We start from the raw sequence: 26,841 nt of genomic DNA on the forward strand, positions 1-26,841 counted from the left end.
TCATGAATGTTCTTACTGTTTTTTTTTCTTATTTATTTATATAGAGTATATCAGGCATTAGCGTTTACATGTGCATTTAAATAAAATAAACAACGTACCAATGTAAAACTTCTACCAGTATTTACACTAGGCTGAAGGTTATGATGAACCATGAAAACAGATTTCCTCACTCAGTGCTCATTGGTTCTATGTACACTGGAATGCTATCTGTCACTGATAGATAGCAAAAAAGGCCACCTTCTCTTTAATTGTTTTAGCCGAGCGTTACTACCTCCATGAAGCTTTGAGAATCTGACCCCTGGAGGACAAGTGTGTATTAGCTCTGGGTTTATACTGAGATCAACACAGGCACTGGGCTAGCCTTACCCTTGTACAATCCTGGCTAGCCATTCCCTGGAGGTTAGCATTTTTGGGTTAGCCACAGAAATCCCAGAAAACATGGTATTAGCTTTGCCACTGGCAGCAGGGGAACACAGAAATACAGAATCTGACACAGTCAAATTAGATACAACTTTCTGGAAAGTAAGGTTAGCTCTGTAATTCAGAGCACAAGAGTAAAGACTCAGCACAAAGTTAAAGCTTTGCTCAGGCTTATCAAATGCAGGTAAACATAAGCTAAGCTGGCAATGAGCCATCTTCAGCTCCAGGCAGCTCAGGACTATGCACTGTGTGAACAGCCCAACAGCACATCTAAACCTTTCCTGAATACAATAAGCACCAATTTTTTGCACTGCACAATGGTGTGTCATGTATGACAAAGACTGACAATTTCAATGCATGAACTGAGATCATTTGTTCACATATATTGAGGTAATGTATTTTTTTTTTTTGACTATCAAATGAGGTCCCAATAGCAGAGTCTACATTCAGTTATTTAGACTCTTAAGTTTGCATTAACCAAAAACAGCAACTGTATTAAGCGCTGGTTTTCCAAACATAGAATCGGCCTAGGAACTAAATTACAGTTAATGGATGATATTCTGTAAACCTTTTTCTTTCACAAGCAATGCATAATGTAGGCAAAGTCAAAATGTCAGATTTTTTTTTTCATAAAGCAGTAGGGCAAAAAATACCCGCTACATTTTCCTGGAGCAAACTTACTGGAGTCCGCAAAAAACAGCCTGACACCACTTTAGCAGGGAAGGAGCCAATCCATCTCTATTAAGTCTTGATGTCTTTACCTGGTTGAAATATAGCATCTTGAAAAAGCATTCAAACCCCTTGAAAGTTAGCAACATTTTCTTGATTATAAATGACACTATTACAAATACCTACACATAATTTTTCAATTAGTTATTTTTCATCAACTCACACCCTAACATCACGTTTTTAAAGCCAAAATAAGTTCTTTGTCTGCAGCAAGTATTTTAAAGAAATACACTCAGTTAAATACTTGTGGTATAAAAATGCCACCTTGTGCTGCACTAACAGCTTTAAGTCTTTTGGGGTACATACCTGTTTTGCACAGTGTTATGTATGTTATTAGAGTATATGAGTTTACAATAAAATGCTTAAGGGTAAAGTAAGTGCATGAATCATTTGTATTCCAGAAAATGTTGAACTTTTAAGGGGTCTGAATATTTTTGCAAATGCCATATATGTAAGAATTAGGAATGTCCTGATCCTGATCCTTTGCACCTTGATCCAGGCAAATTTTAATGGAGCATGTATTGGCTATATTAAGCCTGATCTGATTTCAATTCTTTAGATTGTTTTTTTGTGTTCTACTTACACCACTGTCCTAGAGGTGTCATCAACTGGCATTATCCACAATCTGAAAAAGTGAGGAACATTTTCAGAAAGGAATTGATGTGCCAGTTTGAGCGCCACATTTCATCTGTACACTTTCACGTAAAATATGAGTGAGTGACTGTTACGCTTCAAGTCTGTTTTCTGCCACGTACCATCAATATGTCACTAGAAACGTACAAAAATATTCCAATCGCAAACTGGTTGAAAATAAAACTCATTGCAGAAATATTCTGGTTTCCCAGCCACTCTGCTTCCACTTTTAACCAGCATTTAGCAGGAACAATGCCTTCAAATGGAGAGAAAGGAGTACACTAGTGCTTGCATGTTAGCCCAGTATGAAAAAACACTGTATTTGGAATTTTATAAAATGGTTATTTCGTATTATTAATCCACTAAATAGATATACTTTAAGACTGTATACCACTATGCATATATGGACCATTTTAAGAACTGGTTCAAAATGCAGTCCTGCAGCACAAAAACTATTAAAAAAGTCAACTAAGTATTCAGACCATAGATATTTACAAGGATTATGTTATGATCTATTTTAAGCCAAGGCATTAATTGAGATAGTAGTAAGCTAAATAAACGCTAACCCCTAAATTCCAACTTGTGAAAATTAATACACAAAGAATTTTAGTCCATAGGCGGAGTCTTATTTTAGCCACAGAAAGTGTGACGGTATACCTGTCCTTCATGGCCACATAAAAGTGAAATCCTGTTGTTTTGAAATAGATGTGTTCCAAAGTCTGAAAATGAGTGTGTAACCTTAAGAATGGTCTGAAACACATAATTTCTGCAATTAAATAAACTTTTTTTGTGTTTGAATAAAATATTATGATTTTATGTGTGCACAACTGTTCAAAGCTATGTTTGTTACTCATGTACTGGCAAGCATTTTGAGTTATGCTCAAAATTAGCTAAAATCATCGCTACTGAAACATTTAGTAAACTTTCACTAGTGTTGATTGTTTTGGTAGTGACAAAAGGAATGTTCAATCATTTGTTTTAATAAAATAAACATCATTAAGGCTTGAGGTCATTCAAAGCAAAAGAATTTTAATCTAAAGTCTAAGTCAGTTAAAAGTCCAAAGTGTGTTTGTTGAACTAATTCATTAGAATGATCCATATAAAAAATGAAGTGATTTTGCTGCAGAATATTAAAGTAACTTGTATGCAAATAAGCAGGTAGGTCAACACAAGCGAATAATAAACACAATACAAAATCGTTATTAAAAAAGGTTTTCCAAAAATACAAAACACATGAGTCCAGAATGTCACATTATGCACGCACTAAAAATTAAGTTATTTTACTGTAGTATTAATTGGCAGCCTAGCATATCGTCGCTGTCCAAAGAAAAACAAGTATCTACAAAATGGAAATGTAGAACAGGGAGGGCAAAACTTCTTCTGCTGCCCTCAAATTATGCAGAAAACTAAAAGTTGCAAAATTTGGAGATACTTGTTTCTTTCTGGCCAGCAATGATATCTTAATTAAGTTATATGCCATATTATCTATGAAAACACAAAGATCAGATAAGATCAGTATTGGCCAATTCTCAACAGTACTCAGACTGGATCAGGGTAAAGAAGCTGGATCAGGACATCTGTAGTAAGCATTCACGCTTGAACTGTCAGCCTATTAAGTTTCATAGAACCATTTTCCCCTTTTTTCTTTTCCCCTAGTATTGAGGTCCTCTCTGTTACAGATTGTGTTCAATAGTACATCGAACTTTTAATAGCTACATATACATATATATATATATATATATATATATATATATATATATTTATATATAAACCAACAGGTATGCTACACATTCACAGCTGTTATTATACATTTAAATGCATGAGTTCATTAAATTCTATACTAGACTTTATATTAGACTTCACCTAAACCATATTACTTATAAAATAGCAATTCTGGATACATACAATTTATCTATATATTTTGCGAAAATATATATCTGAAGATGAAAAGAAGATGAAGAAGAAGTTGTATTTTGTAATGCCCAAATCATATGCAAATGTATCTCTGCAATACAATATTATTTCATAAGTATATATATATTTGTATGGTAGGGCAAAAAACTTATGACCAAACCCATCACTGTTCCTTATGGTCCTGATGATAAAATCGGAGCTCCATGTTGTTTCTGGAATCCTATCCTTTTATCTTGATTGATTTCAGATGAAAATATGGATGTTTTTTAGTGTCAGCTGGAATTAGACCAGTGTTCCTGGGGCAGCAGGGTCCGAGCTGGACTCTTTTTGGACATTCTCCTGGGAGGGGAATGGTTCTGGGTAGAGAGAAAGCTCCACAGACCTGATGCAAAAAGACAATGAATTTAGGAAGAAAGAAAGGAAGGAAAACACAAGTTAGGTACATTTTGCAAGCAATAAAATAAAGAATGCAGTAAAAACAATGGCTTATTTCCATAAAACTGACTAGCAATAAATAGAATCCATTATAAAGTAATTCCTAGAAAAAAAAACAAAAAACTGTTGCATAAGCTTTGCTTTATGAAGAATTTAAAGTCTTTTGGAAATTGTTCACACATTTTCTGTCTGCTTGCTTTCTTGACTTTTCTTCTGATATGGGTGACAGAATATGGACAGTGCTAATTTACCATTTATTATTGTGAAAATCATTTGCACTATCAATATCAGCAAAAAAATATTTGTCGATATTTTAAAGCTCTACAAATATTTGCTATTTCTATTGGCAACATCATAAAATATTTTAATATGTCATAATATATTTTTACAAAATACCTTGTTAGATGGAAACCTGCCTACTGCCTACTGTTTTAAGTACTATTTTGAATCCATGCAGCTACATACAAATTATTTTAGGACTGCAACATTTAGTTTACAAAGTCAATTAGCCATGGACAGCATTGATTATGAGAAAAAGTTGGTGCATCATTTACTTAAAAGCATTTCCTTAATGTTGATATAATCAGTGTGACAGATTGCAATACTCTACAGGAAGGGTAGGGGGCAACAGGCTTCTATTGTTTCAGTGCACCATAAAAGTAGAAACCACTTTTTGCCCAGTTGGAATAGATGGATTAATTCATTGAATAATATGTGACAAATTAATCAATTATAGAAATAATTATTAACTGCAGTTAGGGCTGGGCAATGTGGTGAAAATAAATGACATCTCAATATTTAGCCTTTTAGCAATAACTACATATGTCTCAGAATAAACATATTCTCTTTGAAATGGCTTAAGACAATGATCTTATTAGATTTAATGCCACAGGTGAGAAATAAATTCAAAATATTTACTGCAATATGAATTAAAATACAGTAAAAAAATATTTTTGGAAATAGTCAAAGTCTGTTTTACAGAGGTTTGCTTTACAGTAAACAAAGGAATAATGCATTACATTTTCTCTTGTTAGTCTCATGCATTCCTCACTGCAAGATATGTTGAGGTGATTCAAGAGGTGAACAAAAGCTTTACTGTCCCCATCTCTCTCTCAGTACTTCCACATTTAGTGTAGACACTTTTATTCAGAGCAGAATCAAACCCCATCTCCCAGTAGTTACCCACTGCACTCTCCAACCACTAAACTTCAGCTTTTTCAAGCTTTATTGTTTGAAATTGCTGTGTAATGAGGCTTAACGCGATCACACAGCTGCCTGCATCTTCTGGAAAATCAACCCACATAAAATACAAACTAAGATCACCACAATGTCCACAATGTTGTCCAGCTTTTTATGTCCAAAAAACTCATCAGACATTGGAAATTTTCGATACATCAACTAGCCTTAGTTGGAGCCTTAAAATTACTGATAATCTGATATTTTGAGGAATCAAAATTAAAAAACGTTTGGAGACTCACTTGCCATGCAGTGGGTGTCCATGGAAGGATGCAGACTGTGGAATGTGTGGGTGTGTGTACAGTGGGTCCAGGGGGACAGGCTGTGGCTGGTGCAGCAGGTGGTGGCGCAGGGGCAGGGCGTCATGCCCCTTGGGGGCACTGTAACCCAGAGCGTTCCTCAGGTACCAGTCCCGCAGGCCCTCCAGTGCCAATGCCTTGTGCAGACTGCGGGTGGAGTCGTCTGGCGAGGGGAGGGAGAATGGTGCAAGTCTGCGGGCAAACGCAGCAGGCAGTTCAGTAGTGGCAGTGGAGCCAGGGGCCGGGTGTGGGGGCTCGTATGCAGAGAGGAGGACTGCGTCTTGGGGGTGCTGTTGGAGGGGAATGAAGGGTCCACAGGATTTGGTCCGAGTGACTTTAACCCGTCGAGGTTCGGCCTGCTGGTCCCGCAGGAGCATGGGGCTGTAAGGGGGTGGGGCTGAAGCCAGGTGGATTTGGGAAAGAGAGAAACCATTGTAGTGTGGAGAGGTGCCAGACACTGGAAAAGAGGAAAGGTCAAAAGTCAAACAAAAGAAGGCTGAAAAGGATGCTGTTTCCTACTTAGTTTACATGGTCAGAACATTTGTTACCAGGCTAAACATTTAGAATTTTTTTAGCATTAACAGTCAATCAGTAGCCTTAACAGACAGTAAAAGCAAACTGTTTCCTATCAAAACTTTCAGTGGGACTCACACCATAAAAAGATGAAGGTGCTCTGCCTCTGGGTTACAGTGGCCCCAGGGGCATGGTGGCCTGCCCCTGTGCCACACACCACCTGCTGCACAAGCCACAGTCTGACTCCATGGACCTTCTCTACACACACCCACATATGCGTCCTTCCATGGACACTCACTGCATGGCAGATGAGTCTCTAAGCTTCCTTTAATTTTGGTTGCTTAATAGCTCCTTACTGAATTACAGTAACTTCTCTGTAACACCATGTTTATTTGCACAGCTGTACAGACGTTAAATTATTGCAAATATTCATATCAGTCTGTAATTCTGTATAGAATAGTTTTTTAGTACGTCTACTCAGACCTGCATATATATAGAGATCTGCTCACATATATAGTCTGCATGTTAGATGTCATATATGTGTGCACTCACCAAGACAAATTCCTTGTATGTGTAACATACTTCGCAAAATAAAGTGATTCTGATTGATTATATTTGTATCTGTATTTGTATCTGTTTAGAATGTGCCATTTATTGATTCTGAATAATGTATTCCTATAATGTCTTACAAAATTATTCAATCCCTTAAAAGTCCTCAAATTCATCTGTATCACAATTGACACTTTGATATTTTGTGCTGTGTCATTCTATTTTAAAAGATTGACCCTCAACACAAATACATTTAAAGTGATGCTGTTTCCATAAGTATTCGATCCCTGTGTGGTGGGAGCTTCAAGTTTACACAGATGAAAGATATTGCCCAAATGAGGATACAATTGGCTTACATTTGCACTCTAACTAAGAATCCTTAAAAAAGTCAGGTTTTTTTGGATAAAAGACCCCCTTAATTCAAGTACCACTGGCCAGTCTGTGAATCCAAAGGAAAGCTGTGAAAATGAAGACCGAAGAGCATTCTAAAAAAATCAGAGGTAAAGTTATGGAGATGCAGAAGATAAGAAAAAGGCTACTAAAATAATATACAAAGTGTTTGGAAATCCCAATAAGCACTACTGGATCAACTATGAGGAAATGGAAGCTGCATCATACTACTTAGACATTGCCCAGACAAGGCCTTCAAACTCAGACCTAGAGGGAAGCTGCAGAGAGGCCAACAATTACTGTGAAAGAGCCACAGTGCTCAGTGTGCCGGCGAAGGTACCAATCTAGAGTTTTGTGTACAACCTGCCTGAATGGAAGGATGGCTAGACAGAAGCCATTATTAAAGAACAACACATCAAAGCACATCTGTAGTTCGCCAGAAACCAATAGCGTGACTCAGCTAAAATGTGGAATAAGGTTTTGTTGTCAGATGCAAAAAATTGAGCTTTTTGGCCAAAATTCAAAATGCTATGAGTGGTGCAAACCTAACACTGCCCATTAAACAACAAACACCATTCCAACAGTGAAGTATGGAAGTGGCAGTATCACGACAGCCTGCTTCAGTCTGCTAAAAAACTAAAGCTGTGGAGAAACTTCCCTTTTCAGCCAAAGCAAGACAGGAGTGGTTGCATAACAAAAAGGTGAATGTGACACAAAAGCCAAGTCAAAGTCCAGATCTCAATCCAATCGAGAATTTGTGGCACTGTTTGAAAACTGTGGTCCACAAGCATCATCCAACCTGAACAACCTACAGCAAATTTGCCAGGAATAAAGTGGCAAAAATCACTCCCAAACAGTGTGCAAAGCTGGTAGAAACCTCCCCTAACTGACTTAAAGCTTTTATTGGTGCAAAAGGTGTAAATCTGCTAGGGTTGAATACTTATGCAAGCAGCATTTTTAAGTTTTTAATTTGGCATAATGAATCTTGTTTTTATCCTTTAACAGCATATTGGTTTGTAATAAAACTACTTGCTGGAACAATTTGTGTTAAGTGTCATTTGTAATCCAGTGGAATCACGTGACTTTGAAGGGGGGCTGAATGCTTTTGCAAGGCACTCTATGCACTTACACAATTCTGATCACATAATGTGACTGGTTGAAAAGTGTTCTATCCATGCTGTTATTATAACAGCACAGTAATTACTCCCTCTTACCATGTTGCTATAACAAAAACAGTCGCTTACTCTAATACTCCGTTTACATTATGACAGTAAAGCAACAATGGCAAACCAGATTTTCCATTATTTCAATGAAGCAACAATGGCCAGTATTATACAACAAATACAATACAACCCCATTTCCAAAAAAAGTTGGGACACTGTGCAAAATGTAAATAAAAACAAAATGCAATGATGTGCAAATCATTTAAACCCTATGTTTCATTGAAAGTAGTACAAAGACAACAAATCAAATGTTGAAACTGAGAAATTGTGTTGTTTTTTGAAAAATATATGCCCATTTTAAATTTGATGTCGACAACACGTTTCAAAAAGGTTGGGACAGGGGCATGTTTACCACTGCGTTTCATTACCTCTTCTTTTAACAACACCCTGTAATGGTTTGGGAACTGTGAAGACCAATTGCTGTAGTTTTGAAAGTGATATGTTTTCCCATTCTTGTTTGATATAGGATTTTAGCTGCTCAACAGTTCTGGATCTCCTTTGTTGTATTTTTCATTTCATAATGTGCCAAATGTTTTCATGGTCTGTACAGGTCTGGACTGCAGGCAGGCTAGTTTAGCACCCAGACTCTTTTAATATGGAGCCATGCTGTTGTAATACATGCAGAATGTGGTTTAGCATTATCTTGCTGAAATAAGCAAGGCCTTTCCTGAAAAAAGACGTCGTCTGGATGGCAGCATATGTTGCGAAAACATGTATATACCGTTCAACATTAATGGTGTCTTCACAGATGTGCCCATGCCACTGATAACAAGCTGAGTGGCCGTTAGACCAGAGGACACAGTGTCCATGATTTCCAAATTTTAAATGTTGATTCGTCGGATCATAGAACACTTCCACTTCACCTCAGTCCACTTTAAATGAGCTCAGGCCCAGAGAAGGTGACAGCATTCCCGGATCCTGTTTATAAATGGTGTCTTCTTTGTGTTTTAAAGTTTTAACCTGCATTTGTGGATGCTGTGATGTTCACAGACAGTGGTTTTATAAGTGTTTCTGAGCCCATGCATTGATTTTCACTACAGAATCATGTCAGTTTTTATTGCAGTGCTGTCTGATAGCCCAAAGATCAGAGCCAGCCAATTCTGGTTTTTGGCCGTGTCCCTTGCATAGAGATTTCTCCAGATTCTCTGAATTTTTAATGATATTATGTACTGTAGATGATGAAATCTCCAAGTTCTTTGTTATTTTCCGTTGAGAAATGTTATTCTTGAACTGTTGCACTATTTGCTCATGCAGTCTTTCACAGTGTGGTGAACCCCTCCCCATCTTTCTCTCTCTGGGAAAGAAAGACTCTCTGGGATGCTCTTTTTCTACCCAGTCATGTTACTGACCTGTTGCCTGTTAACCACCAGGTGTTTTAGCATTATACAACTTTACCAGCCTTTTGTTGCTCCCGTCACAGCTTTTTTGGAATGTGTTGTTGGCATCAAATTCAAAATGGGCATATATTTTTCAAAAAAAAATTCTCAGTTTCAACATTTGATTTGTTGTCTTTATACTATTTTCAATTAAATATAGGGTTTAAATAATTTGTACAACATTGCATTTTGTTTTTATTTCCATTTTGCAGAGCGTCCCAACTTTTTTGGAAATGGGGTTGTAAAAGACTCCTGTTTGTTTCCATCTTAAATAAACAATCAACACTCCTGTGCTGCGCTGTCCATCACTTACTGCTATGAGAAACATAACACTAACATGTAAATACAGTTTTCTGCTAACAACTAACCACATTTTAACAAAAAAGAAAAAATAGAAAATGATGCATTCAACAAGATTTAATTTGACTTGCAGTCTGTCCTTGTCCAGCCTGGTCAGGTTTGGAACAAAAGTGCGATACTACCCTGTAAAAAAAGTTGTTTTAAGTTAAAAAATTTAGTTTTAGTGTTCGAGCTGCCTTAAAATTGAGTTAATTAAATTTCGAATAGTAAGTTAACAGAACAAGAATCTGTGTTTTATGCCCTATCAGTACCTGAGTGAATTTATCTCTTATTATGAACCATCACACCAACTTTGATCACAGGTAGCTGGCTTACTATTAGTACCTAAAAAGTTACTTCATGGGGGAGAGCCTTTTCATACAAAGCCACCCAGCTTTGGAATAATCTTCCAGTCAGTGTTCGGGACTCGGACACAGCCTCAGTTTTTAAGTCTAGGCTAAAAACCTACTTGTGTAGTCAAGCCTTTGGTTAATTATTTTTTCCGATTAGTTAAAGAGTGCAGATCTGGGGGTTCATGGACACGGAGTATTTTGGTAAACTGGGAGTGTTGGTACTTTTGTCCCGCTGCTACAGTGGAGCAGAGGGGCACTGACATCTAGGGGTGCCCTCGCGTCTGTGTTACTTTCTGGCTCTCCCTTTTAGTTAGGCTGTAATAGCTAGACCTGCCGGAGTCTCTGCTGCACTCTGTTAACACTGTATACTGTAATCAGTCTTTCTGTGTGTTTCTTTGCCGAGCTGAAAAAAATGCCCATCCTGTGCGGTCTGATTCTGCTTCATGTGCCTTGACATGCATAAGCTACACACTAGTGTTACTAGCTGCATTAGAAGTCAGTTATTAGTTAGTTATGCAGTCAGTTATGTAATGAAGTACATTTACCAGACACTGGAAAAGAAGAAAGATCAGGCCATATACGTCCTGCTGGCTGCTGGTGCTGGGGCTGAACCGGCCGCTTCTGCTGTTTGCCCCAGATGTAGTCCATTAAAATCTCGTTATATCCCAGGCCACTCCCTCTTCCGCCTACTGATGAGCGCATGCGGCCCTGCTGCTCTTTAGCCCCACCCAGCTGCCTCTCTGGACTGCCACGATACATCTGTCTGAGCTTTCCATCTGTCAGGGACTCTGAACTTTTATAGGGTCCGGCTCTTGAGGGCATGCCATTTCGAGGGGGTGCAGACTCAGGAAGGTTGGAGCGGTCCAGCAACGCCTCTGAGCTGTTACTGCGGCGAGCACGCGAACTATAAGGACAGCCACGACGCTCAGAAGAAGATGAAGAGCTCTCCAGAGATGCTAAACGCACAAACTGAGGACCATCCGGACTGTCGCTCCATGACTTTAGAACCGCACCGCTGGACACATCAGACCTGATGGGAAACAAGAGAGATTTTGTTACAGGACTAATTTATTTATTTAGAAGTCAGCATAAGTCAAATCAAGGTTATTATCATATATATTCAGAATACAGAGCATTCAAAATACTGTGCAATTCTTGTACTAACAGAAGCATACTTCTACAGATAACACAAAGTTCATGGTAAGAGGAGCAAAAAAAAAAAACAAGGCAGCGTGGTACTGCAAACAGTGAGGCAGACAAAAATAATAAAAATAATAGCATGGGAACCAAACAGTACAAATGGCTTGCAGTATAAAATAAAGTGGAAATGGTAGAGATAAAGAGTTCATAAAGTGTTCAAAAGTTCATCTGCTCATCCAGCGTTACACTTAGGTTAGCATTAGTGAGGTCAGGTATTGATGGATGATTGGTTCCATAGTTAGATCACAAACACCACTTCAACCCAAAGGTATTGAATGGAGCTCCATCACTCCAGTTGATCGGAATCATTTTCGTATTGACAGATCATTGCTTAAAAAATCAGCATTGGACAGATGTGTAGATTTGACTGATATTTATTGTATTCGGTAAGAGAAGAAAAAAATGGGTGACACTGGGTTACTGTGCTAAAATGTTTGCATTTTATTCATTTTACTGCTTTTGTAACCCTATAGAAGTAAATTACATTATTACAAATTACAGATACATACACTGTCAGAAAAAAGGTACTATGCAGGTACGTTTTTTGTTTATCAAGGTACAAATAATACAAATATATCCTCAACAATGAGTTACAACAATGGTTTTAAGATTCAACTGTGTTTTCCCAGGGAAAATACGTATTTGTACCTTTTCATCACCTAATGTTATAAAACAGAACAACAAAATAAAAAGTCTTGAAAAACGTCAGTCCCCATTACGCTACTCATTCAACATGAAACCCTACCAATTCCCTCAGATATTTTGGGATAATAAAACACATTTTAAAATGTAGTTCTCTGCATGATGCTAAATTACTGTGCAACATCAGTGCAGCACTTAAAAAAGTAAGCCACAGCTCTATATTAGTTTCAGCCGAATTCTGTTTCTTTTTTTCTTGTTTTTCCTGTCTGTGGTTACCTGGACGGATGCTTGAATACCAAAATCAGATGGAAAAAGATGCATAGTCCTAATAACTTCAACATCTTCAAAATGCTTCATTAATTAAACCCCATTAAAGGGACAGTTTTGAAAAAAAATCAAATTAAAAATTACACAAATTCCCCCTTACCTCAAATGTAGGCAATCAGCCAAGAAATGTTTTACTTCTTTAGTTTTGCACTGGAGCTAGAAGAGTATTGTAGCTAACAAGTAACAGAGCTCATATCCCACTAATTAGCACCCTGCAAACATGTTAAGTTGTTAAGTGACCTCAAACATACTTGCTAATGTGGTTTCTGATACATATGGTTATCTATAAAAATGGACAAAAGTACAGACGACAGTTAAGCTTCAACTTGCCCGCAAATACTGTATTTAGCTATGCAACACACTTTTGTAGATTCTAGACACTAAACATGTCTTGGCTGATTGACTTCATTTGAAATAAGTTGGCCATTGTTTAATAAATTTCTACAACCCCTCAGTTATGTGAGTTTTGTGGATTTATGGTTTATAGCTGAATGAAATAAATAATAAAACCTCATGTGAATGCTGATTGGTGCATTTCTGGATAGGAGGGGAGTGGCTGGAACGCTCCGACCCTCCACATTTGACGCACTTCTAGGCAGGGAGTGGCTTGGGCTGGGTAAAAATTACACACAAAAATCATCACACACACAGATTCAAATTTCGAAATTCCAGTTTCATAGGGCTGCTTCCCATTTGTTTCATCCCCTTGTAATATCAGCACTTACCAGCACTCAAATCTTTCAGTGGTTAAAAATCTTTGGGCCAAAACACTTTATATATGTACTTGTAACAACTGTTTAGATTAGAAAAGTTTCACATTATTATTCATTATACAGGGAAAACCTGCTCTCTGTACTAAGGAATACACTTTGATGAACATGAGTGTTTAAACTAAGAGTACTCAAAGGATCATCAAATAGCTGATAACAGTGAAAACCAAACATTACTCAGAAAGTTTTAAAAGATGGCAAGGTGTCCCCAATTTTTTGACAGACACTAGGTGTGGTGCAGGTGTGAGTGTATACCTGACAGAGCTGGAGGCAGAGTTCCTTCGAGTTCTCATCTCATAGTAAATCTCCACTGGAGAGAGTTTCCTGCTGAGGCGGCTCTCTGGGCTCCCTGGGGCCAACCGGGGATGAGAAAGGGAACGGTGCTCTGGAAAGACACTCGGAGACGAGTTCTCTGAATGAAGCGCGCACACACATACACACACACACACGGTTATAGCTGTTCCTTGGGAAGCAAACAGCATCCAGCAGCATTACAGCTGATCCTGGATCAGTCTGGCCTGGAGCCTGTAGGGTGTAAGTCAGATTTGGATCTGGCACCTCCCAGATTGAATCGGGCACCTATTTTGGTAGATCCAGCACCTTGTTCACATTTTAATCATATTCATATGACGATCTGCCATATGACGATAATATTTTCGGAAAACATCTCATGCACGCACTTTCAATTTCAAATCCTGTTGGGTGTGAGGAGAGGAAAACAACCACCAACGCTGTTGAAATGCTGTGACTGTTCATCCCCTCAAAAGATTTTAGTAACTCTGAGTAAAACCACTGCCTGGTCAGCAGCAGTGGCACTTGGACTGCTGATTTAGCTGGGCATGACAAATTCACAGGTGGGCCAAAACCTGAACTTCAGTCCTGTGGCTACAATAAAATAGTACCTTAGTACCTTAAAATTACAGGCATATGTTATGCGTAGATCTTAAAATGGAAAAAACTGAGGTACATGAAACCTGGAACTCTGAGGCAAAACAATAAAAAAATTAAAATCACTTTGAGTCACAATGTCTAACGAAACTTGCTTGTGATTTTTCTTTACTATTATGGCATTTATGTGTTCAAATTTAATGAGCCACTTTCAATGTTGGATACTGTTTGTAGTTATTATATTTCTGTAACGTTATAAGTTCTGCTTGGTTCCTCATATTGGTTAAGAATATAATTTTGAATATTTTGGCTTATTTACACCAAAAGCTGTTGAGAGCATGTTTGTACAATGCTTAGGAGCCTTGTTAACGCACTCGTAAGTTGAAAGATCCAACCCTTTTCTTTCCCCCCCAACCTCCCTCCCCCCCGATTGGCCGGACAGGTCTATCATTTATTCTGCTCAGTGTTCTGGGACCTCAACATTAACAAACTGAGCCTTGTGTAAAAGCAGTAAGATGGTTTTCTCAAAGCATAACTTACCTACCATGCACCACCCACAAATGCATTTTGTCATAGCTACTGTTGTGAAGTTCGACATGCTTAACAGAATGCTGCCAAAAATTTCATTCTACCTGATGAGAAACTGTAGCACACAACTCAGTATACCAGTGATAATTTAATTAGCATTTACTGTATTATTGCATCTGCCCTGTGATGGACTGGTAACCTGTCCAGGGTGTTTCCTGACTTCTGCCCAATGACCACTGGGATAGGCTCCAGCTCCCCCTGTGACCCAAAAGGATAAGCGGTTTAGAAAATGTATGTGTGTGTGTGTATTATTGCATCTGCCCTCTAATGGACTGGTAGCCTGTCTAGGGTGTTTCCTGCATTCCGCCCAGTGAGCGCTGGGATAGCTTCCAGCACCCCCATGACCCAAGAGGATAAGCAGTTTTGAAAGTGTGTGTGCGTGTGTATTATTGCATGCAAGTGAACATGTTAGAATAGACTGGGAATAGTTTTTTTGCCATGTAATCGAGATTTCTGGGAATAAACATCTGATTGATAGTCTAAATAGAATGTTTCATGTGGCACCTGCATCAAGAAGAATTCCTCAGCTATGTCCGTACATTTGTTGAATAAAGTGGTGAATGACTCACCATTGTCTTGGGACTGAGTTGAGTCTGACATGGAGCTGCTCTCCGACGTAACTGTCTCCTCTGCAAATGTCAAAATGATAAAATCAGTACTGCAGAAAACCCACAGTGTCAGAAAGCTTTGAAAAACACAAACATTACCACATTTCTTCTTTACTCAGTTTAGACCCACAGCTGTAATGTGTGCCACTCTCATTCAGAGCTACTGTGTCTACATATACATAGACATTAAAATAGTTTCTATTTACAAATACGATCTGGTTCCCACACAATTTTCTCCAGCATGTTCAGTCTGATTATAACAAAACCCTCTTTCAGCACTGATTTAGCTGCAGCTAAGAAGATAAACAGGGAAGGCAGCTAAGTGCACGATCCCCGAGCGCTTTCTGAAAGGAGATGAGTGATGTCCTAAAAGCCACTTGCGCACTGCTATTGTCCTTCTCAACTGAGATTTCAGTGAGGAATAATGTTGGAAATGAGTCAGTAATCACACATTCCTCTACTCTTCCTACATCTGCATTTTACAGGTGCAAATGTCATATAGAACAAAACCTTGTATTTCCAAAATGCTAACTTTTTCAAGGAGAAAGAAAAAAACATTCTTAACTTATAATAAAATTAATAAGTTCATGTACAAATAAAGTTATTTAATTTAGTTAATTTAGTTAGTCCATAAAAGTTATTTTAGAAAAAATGTCTGCTGGTCCATTTATTATGAATTGAAAGTCACTAGTCATTTTAAACATTCCGCCTTGATATATTCCTGCCAGGAATACACTGTGCAATTTTAGCCCATTTTTAAAACCACACAATCACAACCACCTCCTTAATACAGGTGGAGACATGTAGGCTAGGAAAAATAAAGGTGAAAAAAAAGTCGATGTTTGCAGAACTAAAGCCCATATTTGCGACTTTGCTCTGTTTGACTAATTAGAATTGCGAGGTATAAAAGTTAATGTGGTGATTTTTTTAATTGTCTTTGTAAAACACGTTGTACTGTCCTTCTGTGTACATCACCGCCTGATGTTAGCAGCACTGCTCAGTTTCTCTGCATGTTAGCTCAGTACGCAGGTTTATTAAATCGCACCGTTTATGACTGAATTTAGAGGACATTCAACTACAACTCAACCAGCCAAACAAAAGGCTTCAACAAAAATATGAGCTCCTCAGATGCGCTGAGCCTCAGATGTGATTCCTGCTGTCACTGTGCTACAGAAACTGTTGTTGAAAGAGACTGACGAGGATCAAAACTATGAAACGTATAGCTGTACAGAAGCGCTTTTCTGACATGGAACAAACTATTGTAGCATAGCTAAATTTTTTATACCCAATCATTTTACTGACCTATCTATTTACTGAATCTATTGAGGACCATTTGCAAATTCTGTAATTATTATTATTATTATTATTATTATTATTAATAATAATAATAATAATTGCATTTTACATTACAATTTGCTTTACAAACATGTAATAAAGCTTAACAGCAGCAAGAAATTCTTATAATTAAATTCTTACTTTAAAATGATAGAAAAAATGACACAGATCAAATTAAAAAGATAAATACCAAGATACAGAGAGTTTTAATTAAATGCTAAGTTAAAGAGATACATTTTTAAATGTTTCTTATAGGTGTGAACTGAGCTTGACTCTCTAGTGAAAGGAAGAATTGAGTTCCACAGTTTAGAAGAATAATATCTGAAAGAGGCTTCTCTATGTTTTCACATGCTAGAACACAAACAGACAGACATTCTATGATGTAAACAGATGCTAGGTCATTTAGAGCTTTGAAAACTAGTAAAAGAACAGGTAACCAGTAAATTGGTCCAAAATATGTGATATGTGAGAGATAGCATAATATTACAATTTCTTTTTTCGAATACAGATACTGATACTGAAACGTCTGATTCTGACACAGATCTGCTTTTTTCTGTGGAAACCCTCCACTCAAGATGAACGTCTAAAAGTTGACTTTCATGCTTAAATTAATCAAACACTCTACAACCCCAGAGGAAGAAATACACAGCTAACAAAATGACATCACAAAATGCAAGTGTGTGCTATTTCAGGCTAGATTTGTTACAGGATGGGATCAGATACATTCTTTTTCTCTTCCAAATTCTAATTCAGCGGATACAGATACATATTGATACTGATACTTCTGCTTGGAGCCCAGTAAATTGCCACTTGTGCTTACATTGTTCACTTGCGCTTACATTGTACTGATATATTCCTTACACTGCACTGCACTGCTCATTATGCACTGGTGTGAATGTCACTGCTGAGACTTGTCTGTGTTGTGTTACCTGTGTGACACCCGCGGTGAACAGTCCTCTTGTTGTGAAGTGTGTTTTTGTCAGACTCAATGTTCCTGCGGAGGGCGCCACTAAAGAGTGTCTTCATCTGTCTGCGCTGGCCTGGGTCATCCTGCACAAAAGCAAACACAAGGTAAGGCACAGATCCTGAAGCTATGTATTCTGACAGTCAAAGGATTTCTGGCAGTAAAATAAGAGAATGTTTTCTCAGGTGTGAGCACCTCAAACTGGCTACCAGCTTACAGGCTCATTCCAACAAGATGCTCTGGGAGGATCTTCTGGAAATCTATTAGGGTCTTGTCTGCCAGCTGCACAATGTTTATTTCTATATTACTAATTCTGTGCTCTGTGATTAGATTCACTTTGGTTGTTTTTTACATGCACACCTCTAAATGTGAATGTGTTGGTTTGATGTTAGTTTGATGTTGGTTTGTGGTTTGATTGGGTTTTTCCACTATGTGTTTATTTATGATGTGTACACAATGTCAGTATTTTTGCTACTATGGCATGGGATGGGCAATGACAACTCGTTCATTCACAATATCTTCCAGTATTTGTATGACAATTAAAGCATATCACAATATCCACAAAAATGTACCCTCACAAAACCAGATGCAGTAAAACATTTGGCAACTAAAAAAGCTTTCTACAGTTTTATTGTTTATTGTTTTTAGGCTTATCACAGTATCTATGGTAAAATACATGTCATGAGACAATGTCATAGTGGTATACCCTCTTTTGCCCTGGTATACCTCCTACCTCTACTGTGACACCCCCATTTCCCTGAATCTAACTTTCTCTCTTTCAATGTACCTCATTAGCTGGGTGACTCACCTCTGGTTTGATGGGGGTGATGGGGGCCAGTCCGGCTCGGCGCTGAACAAACGGGGGTCTTTCTCCCACTTCAAGTGGAAAGTCACGTGACAGCTTTCCTGTCAGCTCCTGCAAACAAATTGACATTGACTTACTAGTTCGGATGCTTGGATCTGACTTTGGATCCACACTTCAAGTCCTCACTCTGATAACCATACAACTTACACATTAATGTCATGGTAATTATGAAATTCGTAGTATGTATATAGCCATACTCTGAAACTGTAATTTAAAAAACTGACATCACCTCAATCATACTCTAAAATACTCATACTACCTCGTTATACTCTATATAATATATATATATATATATATATATATATATATATATATATATATATATATATATATAAAATATAGAGTGTATATATAATATAGAGATATATATACGTTATAAATTACTTGTTTCGTCATTCATATTCTAAAATACCTCCTCATTCATAAAATATTCATTACTTGTCAACCATAGTCTAAAGTATTCATATCACCTCAGTTATACTCTGATGCACATATCCATATCACCATAGACATAGTCTAGTGGTTGTGTTTGTGTGTGTGTGTGTTGTAAATAGATGTACCGCCTCCAGCAGACACACTTGGCGCAGTTCCCCTAGTCGGCTACTCAGGAGCGTCTGCAGAGTTTGCTTTTTCTCTTGCAGCTCCGAGATCCGCTCAGCCTGCAGCTTACTGTCCTCACACTGCACTTCTGAACACACACACAAACCCAGGAACACAGAGCACAATAAGCTCATGCTTTTTTTACACAAAGGGGTGGAGTAAATTGGAGTTAAAGGCACAGTTCAAAAAAATGTAGCTAAGTAATGAAAGCTTAGACCCCACCAATTACCATCATGCAGACTGCATGCCTGCATTAGACACTGCACTGAGTTGTTATGTAATCTCAAATAGACCTGCTTATGTGCTTTCTGACAATGATATACTGTTGGATGATATTGCAGAATATTTTTCTACCAAACTATTTGTTTAAACTGTCAGCTGGGATCAAACATATGTTGATCCATACCTGGCTGATCCTCAGATTGCTGAACTCCCACCCATAATGAACAGCTCTCAAAAAGAAACATGGATAACTCACCAGGAGCCCCTAAACCCATGGCAGTGATCAGATGACCTTTGACCTCCATAAGATGTGACTCAAGATGCTGTGCTGATCAAAATCACCAGCCCAACCCTCACCTGCTGACAGAGATGAGGACATCAGCTCTAGGAAGAACTTCAAGCAGGTTTGATTAGAACAATGTTAAAACAATGCCTTTAGCTCACCTTGTATTTGCAGCCATGTGATGTCATTCAGCTAAGTGTCTCTAAGCATCCACACTGCTACACTGTTTACACCAGGATGGAGAACACTGTTAGATACTCTTCAGAGACTCAACTTTAAGCCCTAAAAGAAAAACAGCAAAATATACTGTTAATAGCCCTCTGAGGTTGTGAGTATTTTTTTCACTAAACGACATACCCAAATAAGCAACTCCAGGTCTAAGCCGTTTTTTTTCGTCACTACACAAACAATGGAATGGTGTTTCTGAAAATCACTGCTTTTTGAAACTTTTTGAAACTGTCTTGTGGTAAACAAAAGTGTTATAAAGATATTTCCCCCTAATGTCAATAAATTCTCTGAATTACAAGGACATTAACTAGCCAAAATGCTAATAATGCTTCATATATGCTACACTCGTAAACATTTTGAAAATTCAAAATTATATAAAACTTGAAATTGTGTATCAACTTTTATACAGTCGTCTTCATATTTTATTGTTCAATTACTCCTTGTTTGCTGAATTTAACATACTGCAAAAATGTACAAAAACTAAATAACATAAAATGTGGTCTGTGCAAAAGTTATGGCACATTTTATATTTATTTTTATAAATCTTTATTTATTTCAGCAAATGAACAGAAATTGTACATTAAAATTTTTAAGTTTTTCCCTTCCAATTTCAACTACTTAATAACTTTATAATAATTGACTTAATAATTCAAATCAGGCATTGATATTCCAGGGAAAAACGTATGTAGGACAAAACAGCTTTGGATCGCTTCAGTTTACCACAGTGTGTGAAACAGAGTGATTTCCATAAAATTACCGGGAAAAAACTGGGTGCAATTATATGGTGAGGCTGTCTCAAGTAACATTTATTTATAAAGCACTTTTAAGACAACTAATGTTGACCAAAGTGATGTACACAGAATCAGCACAATGAATACACTTTAGATAATAAATATATACAAGACAATTCAAAAGACAAACAACATCCAAAAATGAGAAATGATGAGTCAAAGAAAGTAAAACAGACAATAAACAACTAATGTTACTCCCATTTCTCACTGTTCAAATGCAAGTTTATACAAGTATGTTTTAGCCCTGATTTGAAGTCCAAGAAAGCACAATCACTTTTAAATTTCAGGCAAGACCTCGGAACGGCCAACGAATACTGTGAGGACGACCTCAGAGATTGATAATGTTCAGAATAGTAGGCCCTAAAACAGGGTCCCTGCATGTGATTAGTTGGTGCCAGCTCAAAAAGGCCTAGTGTACTAGTCAATGGGGAGCAGTGTTTTTATTTTTTTTATTCAGCCCCACACTACTCCTGGCTGCCCACCAGTTAATAGATCAGTTTTGTTAACTGTGATTTGCCGGCCTACAGACACACGTGGGCCAGTAAAAAACACTTCAGTAAAGTTTGCTATGTTCTTTGAAATAAAAGGAACGTAGGGGTGGCCTGTCTTTTTTGTTTGACCTGTTGGACTGTTTATTGGTAGAGTAGGGAGGGTAGTATTTTTGTAATTTCCTTTTCTTTCTTTTGGTAGATTATTTAGTTAAGATTTTTAAAAGATCTCTTGTTTGTTATTTAGGGTCTTGGGCCTTCCTTAAGTTATATTTCTTTTTTTTTTGTTCCCTCTACTTTTCTGTTTTATGTTTATATCATTTTTTATGGCTGGGTAAAAGTGCAGAGCACCAAATAAATTGACAAATCTGCAACTGATTTGCTTTTTTTATTAGCTATTAATTAGAAATTCCTCTTTGTTCTGGTCTGGAGACTGTGCAAGCAGACTCGCTTCCTCTTTGTTGCATCTTAGCCCTAGGAGACATAACACTGAGAAGGCTCAGTGGTGGCAAAGTTATGTTAAAACATACAGCACTGGGCAAATAGAAATCTACACCTGTATCTGCCTCCGTCTATCTATCCATCCATTCATCCATCCATATATATATCCATATATCTGTCATCCGTTCATTCATTTATATATTCTATGCGAATGCAACACATACAAAAGGTAGGGAGAACAAAAAATTAAAAAATAGTAATTCAGCAATTAGAATATAATCCTATTGCTCGTTGGTTTATTTACGCAAGATTCTGCATGCCGTATTGTAATCTGCACTACTAATTTGTGAGCCAATTTAGAGGGCTACAAACAGGCCAAACATTAAAGTGAATATCGCTTGCATTTAGAGGGGTGAACTTCAGTTCATCTGTCAGATTGCAGACTGAAAACATCACACATTTATTTAGAAGGGTGGACAATTGATAGACTACTGATTGTATGACTGATCCTATTTAACGAATACCGTTTAACCCTACTCCAGACTAATATCAGCCTCCTGTATTAAATAGAAACTCTCTCTGAAATACAGTGGCCCAAAAGGTATCTAGGCACTTCAGCCATTGGTAAACCTTTATGAAATTCTTTAGGTTACTTCATAAATGTTGAACAAAATGATATTTGTTTCAGATAAAACACTTTTAGCACATCAAACTGATGTTAGACTTTTTGTGCGGAGAAAGCCTGTAGAATTCCAACCAGACTGTGCCAAGGGTACTGTAGAACACAAAGGTGGAAACATCTATATCTGGAGCTGTTTTTCTTTCAGGTGTGTCGATGACCTTGTGTTCACTGATAAAATCATGACCTCAGAAGTGTACAAAGACATTTTGATTGAAAACCTGCAGAAGTCAGCTAGGGAATCGCTGAAATGAAAACTGAATCTGAAACACACCAGCCATCTTTGCCAAATGAAAATGACAGTCTTTTAAATAAATAAATGCCACCTGGTTTGACATTTGTTTCTGAATATTTTCCTGAACAGTATGGCCCCAATGGCCAAATACTTTTTGGGGCCACTATACAGGCCAAAGCTCAGAGATAAACATAAACTGCCTCAGAAGTAAGGGATGTAAAATGCTGTGGATGCCACTAAGGATTCACTACTGAAGCATTTCTGCAGTGTCTGTGACACTGTAAACAAACAAAACAGTAAATTTAAGACCAGATGCCACAGACTTGTTGTGTTTCGGTTATGCTGGTGCCCCACCCTATGCATTTCACAGCAAGCCACAAAAACAAATGAAGCAAAGTGATGGAGCAAACAAATTATGTTTGTGTTTGTGAGGATGTGGCAGTGGAGGTATTTCATGCAGCAGCTACACAACTTAAACCCAAAGTAAGGACTGTTCAATAAAGACATCCTGTTCTTCGGTCTCTGGACTCTGGCTTAAAGTGACAGTTCATTTACCCACATTTACACAGTTTACCCTCTGACCTCAAATGTAGACAATCAGCCAAGATGTGTTTGGTGTACAAAGTTTGCTTCTTTAGTTTTTTTTTTTTTTTTTACTACAGCTATGAGGCTAATACATGAACAAAGTAATGACAAATAAAAATTAACAAAGTAGGGAAAAATTCAGGCATCAAGATGGCTGCTATGTCTGTTTTTAGCTATGCAACATATTTTTCTGTATTTATCAGAGTTATAATTGAACGTTTCTTGACCCAAAACACAGCACATTTTAAATCTAAGCCTTATCCAGAGTGCAAGAACATACAGTTCAAAACTGAGCAAAATCAGCTCAGTCACCCTAAGTGTCAAATAAAACCTGATATTTCAAATGACAGTGACAATTAAACTACTGCACAGCAACAATAATAGTCATCATTACATCACAGATCAATAAAATAAAAATATAAAAAATATCTCTGACATCATAAAAAAATCAGCTCTTTAAAATTTATTTTAAAATTCTGCTTTTAACCAACTTAACCATGAAGTAATGCTTTGGCCAAACATCCCAAACGTTGTACGCTGTATACGCTTTTTATAATGTGCTGTTCTCTGTGTAGATATTAGCCATCACCTGTTTAATACTGTTATTAGCTAGCCTAGCTAGTATTTTAACCTGGGCTATAGTTAGGTTCGTTGCGAGGTATTGCTTTCCATTGTGAAACGACTGAGCGTTCTTCCTGTAGTGATTTATCGTGTATGACCGTTTGCTTACCCTTTTTCTCGTTGACTCATTGTTTTTGGATTTGCCCTTCTGTACTGTTGCCTGGTTACTTGGATTTTCAGTTTTGACTATTCACATGTATTTGCATGACTTTGCTCTGTTTTTTCCCTTGTCGGTTATGGTCGCCTTGTGTCTTCTGTTGTTTACTTTGGAACTGACACATGCCTGTTTTTTGACGACGTTATACTTGCCAGAATCCCCAAGTAAAACTTCTTTTTTGTTTTATATCCCCGAGCGTCTGCTTACTGGTCAAACATTACAGAATACCTCGCCCATCATGCAGATGCAGATGCTTTCCAAAAGGCGCTAACGGAACAAGGACAACTACTCGGCAGACATCAGCAGGTTCTTTCTGGGATAACTCACTCACTGGGGTCTTTAGCTCATCAGCAAGCTGAACACCAGTCACAGTTGGCGCAGCTCGTAGCCAGTGTTAAAGAACTAAGCAACCAGTTACAGAATCTTAGTGTAACAGAACCTAAAGTTAACATTGCTAATCCGGTAGTTCCTGCTATAAACTGTATGGTGACTTTCCCTGTTAGCAAACCTGATAAGTTTGACGGTAACCCTGACAAGTGCCGAGGATTTTTGCTCCAATGTTCCGTGTACTTTGATAATTCTGCCGCAAGTAATAATCAGGCAAAGATTTCCTTCATTGTGTCCAGGCTGGCTGATAAAGCGTTTGAGTGGGCTACAGCCAGCTGGAGTAGGATTCACTGTTTATCTTATGTTCAATTTCTAAGTAAATTCAAGACTGTTTTTGACCATCCGTACGAAGGAAAAATCAGTAGGGAATTATTAGCTAAGTTAAGACAAGGTGGTCATTCAGTAGTAGAATATTCCCTTGAATTTCGAACTCTAGCTGCCAGTAGTGGCTGGAACGAAGCCACACTACTAGTGATATTTAGACAAGGACTCAAACCAGAGATACTGAATGAACTTGCGTGTAAAGATGATGACTTGTCTCTGGATGAACTTGTCAGTCTAGCTATTAAAATAGATCATTTGCTGCAAAACCGTAGGAAAGGTAAGCCTGACAGGAGCTTCAGAAGGAGTTTTGTTAGAACTAGAAGTTCCCTGGAATCACATGAAGCCTCAGAACCCATGCAATGTGATTCTTTGCGTCTGGCACCCGAAGAGAGGATCCGCAGGATGACAAATGACCTTTGCTTGTACTGCGGGAACCGGGGCCATCACATCAAGGACTGTGCTGTAAGGCCCCAAATGAGCAAGGCACCAACCCTTGCTAATGTGGTGAGTGTTCCCACAAAAGGGTTGGTATCTAAGTCTTTCATACTACCTGTCAGTATCTACTGTCATCTCGATTCTATTGTTGTTTCAGTCCTCTTAGATTCCGGAGCGTAGGGGAACTTCATTCATGCCAGGATCGTGGACCAACTCAACATTCCAGTGGAGGAAATTCAGAATGTGTTGAAGGTGGCAGCGCTGGACGGAGGACCTGTTGGCGTTGGGACCATTACCAAGATCACCAAGCCCATTGTCGTGGACACCAGCGCCCTTCATCAAGAAACTTTGTCTTTTTTAGTCTTAGAACAATCTGAATTTGAACTAATCTTAGGCCTCCCATGGCTAGAGAAACATAACCCCTCAATTTCCTGGTCTGAATGCACGATTACCAAGTGGTCAGACAATTGCTTACGTACATGCATAATTCCTCCGTCACTCTCAGTTCTGTCCACATCTGTCGAAAGCCCCAACAAAGAATCCCAGATCCAAATTCCGCCTGAGTATCACGATCTCAGAGAAGTCTTCAATAAAACCAATGCTACCAAGTTACCCCCACATAGACCATATGACTGTGCTATCAATCTGATAGAAAATCCTACGTTCCCCAAAGCCTGAGTTTATCCCTTGACCCAGGAAGAACAGAAAGCCATAGATGTGTACATTCAAGAGGCTCTTGAACAGGGGTTCATCTGACCATCCACATCCCCAATGTCTTCTAGTTTCTTCTTTATTAAGAAAAAAGATGGAGGACTTCGCCCTTGTATAGATTACCGAGCACTCAATCAGATTTTGAAACCATATCCCTATCCACTTCCTCTGGTTCCAGTAGCTTTAGAACAGTTAAAGGGGCTAGAATTTTCACCAAATTAGATCTCAAAAGTGCTTACAATTTGATACCGTGTCAGAGAGGGAGATGAGTGGAAGACTTCATGACCACTAGGGGGCACTATAAGTACCTCGTGATGCCTTTCGGGCTCTCTATAGCACCCTCTGTGTTTCAGGCGTTCATCAATGAGGTATTGTGAGACATATTGGGAAATTTTGTCATTGCTTACCTGGACGACATTTTGATTTATTCCTCAGACAAGGATACTCATGTGCTTCATGTCCGGGCGGTGTTGAAGAGATTATTAGACAATAATCTGTATGTTAAAGGAGAGAAATGTGAATTTAACCTAGAATCTGTGGGTTATAGGGTATGTAGTCAGTAGCCAAGGTGTTATCATGGATGATCACAAGATCGATGCTGTAGTTAATTGGCCCGCTCCCACTTCTGTCAAAGAACTGCAAAGGTTTTTGGGATTCGCAAACTTTTACAGAAGGTTTATCAGGAATTTCAGCACTAAGGCAGCCCCACTCACATCACTACTCAAAGGTTCTCCAAAGAGGATCAGATGGACAGAGAAAGCAGAGGAGGCGTTTCAAGAGCTCAAGGATGCCTTCACCACGGCTCCCATTCTCACACCCAGATCCTATACAACCATTTGTTGTAGAAGCAGATGCTTCAGAGACTGGCGTGGGGGCAGTCTTATCACAGAGAACAGGTTCACCTCTAAAGTTACATCCAGTAGCTTTTTTCTCCCACAAGTTATCACCAGCAGAAAGGAATTATGGTATTGGAGATAGAGAATTGTTAGCTGTCAAGTTAGCCCTAGAAGAGTGGAGACATTGGCTTGAGGGGGCTAACCATCCTTTTACAGTGCTTA

At 38.2% G+C, this 26,841-nt stretch overlaps 1 protein-coding gene across 3 annotated transcripts in view; it reads right to left on the reverse strand.

Moving 5' to 3' along the window:
- Positions 1-3,654: 3,654 nt before the first annotated feature.
- The window catches only part of ccdc120 (coiled-coil domain containing 120), a 42,533-nt gene continuing 19,346 nt past the window's right edge, over positions 3,655-26,841 (reverse strand). For 2 of the 3 annotated variants that reach the window (XM_036560135.1, XM_036560137.1), the window contains 11 exons: positions 19,863-19,983; positions 19,675-19,775; positions 19,157-19,284; positions 18,540-18,647; positions 17,697-17,817; positions 15,394-15,453; positions 13,604-13,760; positions 13,089-13,190; positions 10,955-11,439; positions 5,610-6,123; positions 3,655-4,078 (listed from right to left, as the gene is read on the reverse strand). In XM_036560135.1, the coding sequence (XP_036416028.1) occupies positions 3,979-4,078; positions 5,610-6,123; positions 10,955-11,439; positions 13,089-13,190; positions 13,604-13,760; positions 15,394-15,453; positions 17,697-17,817; positions 18,540-18,647; positions 19,157-19,284; positions 19,675-19,723 (1,824 nt within the window). In that variant the 5' untranslated portion in view covers positions 19,724-19,775; positions 19,863-19,983 and the 3' untranslated portion in view covers positions 3,655-3,978. Of the gene's footprint in view, positions 4,079-5,609; positions 6,124-10,954; positions 11,440-13,088; positions 13,191-13,603; positions 13,761-15,393; positions 15,454-17,696; positions 17,818-18,539; positions 18,648-19,156; positions 19,285-19,674; positions 19,779-19,862; positions 19,984-26,841 lie in introns of all 3 variants that reach the window. The other variant, XM_036560138.1, reaches the window with a different exon arrangement.

The sequence above is a fragment of the Colossoma macropomum genome, unplaced genomic scaffold (genome assembly GCF_904425465.1).
Source record: "Colossoma macropomum unplaced genomic scaffold, Colossoma_macropomum, whole genome shotgun sequence".
Taxonomy (NCBI): domain Eukaryota; kingdom Metazoa; phylum Chordata; class Actinopteri; order Characiformes; family Serrasalmidae; genus Colossoma; species Colossoma macropomum.